Genomic DNA, 6,959 nt, shown 5'->3' with positions numbered 1-6,959 from the left:
GTATAACCCCATGACGGTTCCCTTAGACCTATAGCATATAGAAACACAGGTTCAAATAGCCTCCTGTGCTTCCATATGCCTAATGAAATCTCCTTACATGCCAGAGATTAGGTATAACCTCTTCATAATCTGGGTGGAAAAATGCTTCCTGAGCCGTAAGCAACAAGCTGGTGTTTACAAACCCAAGCATCTGGAAGGATTGATGTGGCCCCTCCTTAACCTTCATGTGCAAATGGATTTTTAACGCTTTCCTTCTTGGTGCAGTAAACTGGAACAGAAACATCTTTCAGGGCATCGTTGTGTAGACCATTCTTAAACTGAGAAGTTGTATGCTTTATTCAGTGTGTTTTCAACCCTTCAACCCAACAGTTACAACATACATGCAACAGTTCTAATAACACACACATGTTAAGGTCATCACATCGTATATGAATAGTAGCCAACACATGACATGTTAATAATGTGATAGTAATGCTATTGCTTCTTCTATTTCATCCGTCTTTTTAAACCATTCCTGATATCTCTCTGGTTTCCTAGTTGGACATTTCAAACCCGACGCCACCTCTAAGTCATGAATATAGATCTCATATTGAGGGTAATTGAGCATGGGGATAGGTCTAGACGCCTTCATTTCTCTCCGTCTCGTAGCTGGCCTGGAGAACCATAATATATTCCACTGTATGGTTCATAGGGCAGGAGAAGCCTGGCTTGAAATGAGACTGTAGCATCTCCCAACAGTTACACAGGGTTGATTCTGCAAGTCGTTGCTGAGTTTTATTCTAACGCCATAGCTTTTGAGGTGTATCATGGCTCCAAGGCAGAACTGCAATTGGATTATTCACATATGAATTTAATCTAGTGATATAAGTCGCTCTGGATAAGAGCGTCTGCTAAATGACTTAAATGTAAATGTAAATGTAAATATAACATCACAGGTGGTTGGTGGCACCTTAATTTGGGAGGACGGGCTTGTGGTAATGGCTGCAGGGGAATCAGTGGAATGGTATCATTCCTTTTTTCGCCGTTCCAGCCATTATTATGTGCCGTCCTGCCCTCAGCAGCCTGCACTGTTTAACAGGTCACAGATATCAGAACACAGCTACCTGATAATGACTTTTCACACATATTTTTCTATGTTAGAACAACAACAAAAACAGTGCATTTGCATACTGTATATCATAAGGCATTTCAGTTCTGCTTCAAATACAGTGCAAAACTGTATTTAAAAAAATACAATCATTTCAAAGCTTTAAAGGGGAGATGCGTAATGTGAATAGGGTGGGTATAGTGCTGCTGGCATTAAAGGGGGTTTGTATGGTCTTGTGAATGGGGATGGGTATAGTTCTGCTGGCATTAAAGGGGGGTTTGCATGGTCGTGTGAATGGGGGTGGGTATAGTGCTGCTGGCATTAAAGGGGGTTTGCAAGGTCATGTGAATGGGGGTGGGTATAGTGCTGCTGGCATTAAAGGGGGTTTGCATGGTCATGTGAATGGGGTGGGTATAGTGCTGCTGGCATTAAAGGGGGGTTTGCATGGTCATGTGAATAGGGTGGGTATAGTGCTGCTGGCATTAAAGGGGGGTTTGCATGGTCATGTGAATGGGGGTGGGTATAGTGCTGCTGGCATTAAAGGGGGGTTTGCATGGTCATGTGAATGGGGTGGGTATAGTGCTGCTGGCATCTCTATTCACATGCTATGGAATGCATGAGCCAGTGGATGGAGCTCTTCCATACTTCTGAGTGCTTGGGTTCTCCTCAATACACGAGTGAACAAATTAGTGAGTGGGGGACTGTCAGACTGGTTTCAGGCACCATTTTTCCCAAGTCCTTATGGGTTAGATGCTATGGCCAGAGGAGCAACCCTAGTAATGTTCACCTGCTTCGTAACTAATATTCCATGGTCACACTATCAATACCACTGGTCCTATACTCAGAATACTCATATAGATTGAGATAGATGCAGAACGGAGGTCATTCTGATATTTATATGATCAGTTTAGTATATTATCATACTGATGTTACTATATTGCTGCAGTATTGTCTAAACTCAATCTAAAATAGCTTAATCGTGTCCTAACAATACGTTAATTATCAGGATTATTGTAATCTCTGATCACCTGAGATCCAGCCAACATGTGAAATAATCTGCCAGCATTAAATAGAGCTACAACAGTATTTAGATGCCTTGGCCAATTAGGATGATGTATGCAGTAGATGTTTGTCTTGTTTATCAACAGGAAGAACTCACCATGCAAATATTTGGAATGTGCACAAACCTTGGTTTATGAGGACAACGCACGTGTTTCTCTCTAAGATGATTCATTGCCTGGGGACAAGGAGTTGAAAATCCCCTGGAAACTCTTTTGCATCATAACATGGGTGAAGGAATATTGATTTTTATACAGTTAAAAAAGTCTCTATATGAAAATACTACAATTACATTCACCAAGGTGGTATGCTACTATAGCTCGGAGTGAATCAATTCATATTCTACAGTTGCCTTTCATTGCCTATGAATAAAAACTATTTTCAGCAATGTTACAAAGGCCTACAACAAAACTTGACAATGAAATAATATCTAAGCATATTTATAGCCTAACATATGTTGTTAATGAAACGATGAATACATTGAATGGAGACATTTAAGACATTCTATTGAAAGGTAATCTCACCATTTTGTAAACTACTTGCTGTCACTCGCTGGATATGCATTTTCTTTATTTGCTATGTAATGTTTAAGCTACATTCATTTGCAGATTTCACAGGTAAAAATGTAAGTGGCTTACTGATCCCATCACCAATCCATAGTTTAGATTTCGCCAACATATAGCCTACAATCCTGAATTCCGCATGACTCCACGCCCTGTTTTCCGGGGACCCACATAGAATTCCAGCCCTTCCACGCTGCTATTACGTTCCGTTCGCGAGCAGAAGCTGGCTGCGGTGTCGTTTTCTCCGATCAGTCGGACCTTGATCAATCTTTTCAACTGTCATTGTTCTCGGGTTTTACGCATTTGATTGCATTTGGAATAGCTTGGATTCGTGTGTGACCGTCGATTCCACCATTTTTTCGAACGAATTGGCTCTGAAGCAATGGATTGACTTCAGTTTTCCTTCAACCCCTCCACCAAGTTGAGAAAACAGTCTAACCTGCGGTCTCTCCATACTTCGAGCTCACAAGCCAGCTACATGTTTCATCCGGACAGTTTCAAAAGTAGCTGGTACCGGATGTTTTTAAACATTTCATAGATGAAACATTGATGTTCTTCGTTTGTCTCGGAAGTGTATGGAAATAGGTGGCAGAGGATTTTAAACACGGATTTTCTCCGGGGTTCTTGAAGCCTGCAAACATTTATTTTTGAAAAGTGATGGCGGAGCGGGGAGCAAGGTTGCTCCTCTCTCTCCTCTGTCTCACCTTTCTTTACCCGGCGACCACCGTGTCAAGACATGCTGAAAAAGGTAAGCGTTACATTCGCTAATCAATTGGCTACTTTTAATAATGTGTTGGTATTACATTGTAACGTGTTTCGGTATCGTGTGTACAACAGCTCGGGCGACTAGGTCCTGCACTACTAGCAGCCGACATGGAACATTGACTTGTAGCTTCTAGACATCTGCAGGCAACGCAAGCTAATTAGTCCGCTGAATCAGTCAACTAGGGGCCAATGCTTTTGAACCATTTGATTGTTAGGAGTACTTTTCAGACCACAACACGAACATACAGGTGGTAAATCAAACGAAATGCGGTTGTTTTCGAGACATTTCAAGTGTTTATTGTATTTATTTGTTTTACCTATTAGCCATTATATCTGGATTTCCCACGTCACGTTTGTTTCTACGGTCATAATTGACCGATTTATTTATTATGCACTGATTTAAAAACTCGGGTCAATACATGTATGGAAATATGTCTGTTTTATATTTGTCTTGTCTCAAATCGACATTTCTTTGCATTGTATTAGCACAGGTTCAGGTTGCTCTCTCTCTCTCTCCGCAAAACCATTACAGTCACGTAATTAATTGCAACGGATGGCAAGAACCCGGCTCTATAACCACAAATTAATGACTCTCATTTGGGTTTACTGTCAAGCAATAAGCTAGCATCATCAGTCCGCCAGACATCTCATTACCTGGGCGTCAATACACGTTTGTCTGATGGATGGAAAGTACACTATTTATACCCCCCTTTTTTGTTACTTGGCTACAGTAGAGTAGCGACTGCAATAAGACATTTTAATTCAGTCTCGTGAAAGCTACATATGTTTGTGGTGACTTCAACTTTAGTAGTTTGGGTGATTTTCATTGTCATACTGAATGTTGATGAAATAATAAACATAGGTAACATCTTGACCCCCTGTTTCCTGCTTTATAATAGGGAATCTGATAGCCAATACATTCCAAGGACTATGAGCGATTGGGACACATTGAATAGTTGTAATGAATATTAAACAAAGGGTACATGTTGGAGTGCATACAACACATGGTTGCCTTTATCACTTGTTCTGTATTAGCAAATTCACATCCCTGATAGCCCTGTAAGAGATGTGGCGATGTATTTATTTTCAAGCCCTCTGCCGACTATGTTGAAGACTGGAAAATAATAAACAGTTGAGCAATACAACAGTCAGTATGACATTTTTCCCACAGAGACAGGCCTCTGCTGGCTGTTGTGCTCTCTTGTGTGAGGAGGCTGATGTAAGAGGCTCTCCTGCATGAAAAGCACTCTGCAGCGGTGAAGGGGAGTGGGGGGAAAAACAGGCTTTGCTGGAGATCACTACAAAAGGGAGAGATGGGGGTAGGGTGGAACTGGCCTGACTCTGTCTGGAAAGTAATAAAACCAGGAGATTAAGGGGTGCAGGGAGTATCCTTTGGGAGCTCTGATTGATTCCAGGGAATTGGACTGAGACCTACACACAGGGAGAGAGTATCAGATGACTAATTGTGAGGTCCCCCTTTATGAAAATATCTGTTTATTCGAAACACATTTCTCTGAGGTCTCATGTCTTTTGCGAGTAGGTCCGCAGATAGAACTCGTCTTTATCAAAGTTGTGGATTTGCAGTGCTAGTTCAAAGGAGATTTAATGTTTCTTCATTCCGTTCCAGCTGCCTCTGGGAATGGGCATATGCGTTGCTTTTTGTTGTCCTACTAAAGAATTCAATCTTCACCCACACATAGGAGTAGAGTTCCTCAGCATGGCTGCTGTCCTATGCCCCATAGTGGTTTAAAGTTTGTCTTTGTAAACAGCTCCTTTTATCTGTCTGTCAGAGTAGTGTAAGATCCATTTAAGTTCCATTTTATCTCCATAATCCTGCTGGGAGGGAATTGTGTGCTAATTGTCTCCCCGTGGACAATGCAAATAACTTGGTGAAATGTGTAAACATTTGGCAACCCCCCTTCTGCTCCCACAAACCACTCTCCAGGGTTGTATCCCCTCTCAGACCACCTCGGCTGCAGGCCTGCAGCAGAGACTTACAAACAACATCCATTTTCTGTGGCACTCCTAGGACTCTTCTGAGGGCTAAACCACTAAGAACCACATTTTCTCCATTTATTTTGCCAGTGTTCATGGGAGTTTAAAAGTATGTGAATTTTACTATTTCATTGTCTTTATGTGAACTAGGATTTAATGGATGCAACACTTGGTACGATTTTTTAAATATTTTTTATATATTTTGTTCCCTTAGTATAAAGGAAATGCCTGTGCCTGCTACACTACATTAATGATTCATTTCAAATAAAGGTTTAAATAGAAAACCTGCTGGTAAATGGAAATGGACTTTGGCTGCTCAAATGACCCTTGAGATGATCGGATGAGGCCTTCCCTCCAACTCCTACTGTTGTGTCACACTGGCATCGATTTCAATAGAGACCATCCACCTGCTGTCTTTCCTATATAGCATCTTGTCACACTGGCATCGATTTCAATAGAGACCTTCCTCACCTGCTGTCTTTCCTATATAGCATCTTGTCACACTGGCATCGATTTCAATAGAGACCTTCCTCACCTGCTTTCTTTCCTATATAGCATCTTGTCACACTGGCATCGATTTCAATAGAGACCTTCCTCACCTGCTGTCTTTCCTATATATCATCTTGTCATTCTGGCATCGATTTCAATAGAGACCTCCCTCACCTGCTGTCTTTCCTATATATCATCTTGTCATTCTGGCATCGATTTCAATAGAGACCTCCCTCACCTGCTTTCTTTCCTATATAGCATCTTGTCACACTGGCATCGATTTCAATAGAGACCTTCCTACTATACTATACTACTATACTACTATACTACTATACTATACTATATGCCATTTAGCAGACGCTTTTATCCAAAGCGACTTACAGTCATGTGTGCATACATTCTACGTATGGGTGGTCCCGGGGATCGAACCCACTACCCTGTCGTTACAAGCGCCATGCTCTACCAACTGAGCTACAGAAGGACCACCTGCTGTCTTTCCTATATATCATCTTGTCATACTGGCATCGATTTCAATAGAGACCTTCCTCACCTGCTGTCTTTCCTATATATCATCTTGTCACACTGGCATCGATTTCAATAGAGACCTCCCTCACCTGCTGTCTGTCCTATATATCATCTTGTCACACTGGCATCGATTTCAATAGAGACCCCCCTCACCTGCTGTCTTTCCTATATATCATCTTGTCACACTGGCATCGATTTCAATAGAGACCTCCCTCACCTGCTGTCTGTCCTATATATCATCTTGTCACACTGGCATCGATTTCAATAGAGACCTCCCTCACCTGCTGTCTTTCCTATATATCATCTTGTCATACTGGCATCGATTTCAATAGAGACCTCCCTCACCTGCTGTCTTTCCTATATATCATCTTGTCATACTGGCATTGATTTCAATAGAGACCTCCCTCACCTGCTGTCTGTCCTATATATCATCTTGTCATACTGGCATTGATTTCAATAGAGACCTCCCTCACCTG

General features: G+C 41.7%; 1 protein-coding gene across 1 annotated transcript in view; it reads left to right on the top strand.

Annotated features, from left to right (window-relative positions):
* Window positions 1–2,891: 2,891 nt before the first annotated feature.
* Window positions 2,892–6,959, top strand: part of LOC124019513 (neogenin-like) — a 155,815-nt gene continuing 151,747 nt past the window's right edge. Inside the window, exon 1 of the mRNA XM_046334867.1 lies at window positions 2,892–3,457. Within this exon, the coding sequence (XP_046190823.1) occupies window positions 3,367–3,457 (91 nt within the window). The 5' untranslated portion in view covers window positions 2,892–3,366. The remainder of the gene's footprint in view (window positions 3,458–6,959) is intronic.

Source organism: Oncorhynchus gorbuscha, unplaced genomic scaffold (assembly GCF_021184085.1).
Source record: "Oncorhynchus gorbuscha isolate QuinsamMale2020 ecotype Even-year unplaced genomic scaffold, OgorEven_v1.0 Un_scaffold_615, whole genome shotgun sequence".
Classification (NCBI taxonomy): domain Eukaryota; kingdom Metazoa; phylum Chordata; class Actinopteri; order Salmoniformes; family Salmonidae; genus Oncorhynchus; species Oncorhynchus gorbuscha.
The sequence above is the reverse complement of the archived record's forward strand: the minus strand, read 5'-3'. Positions and strand labels throughout refer to the sequence as shown.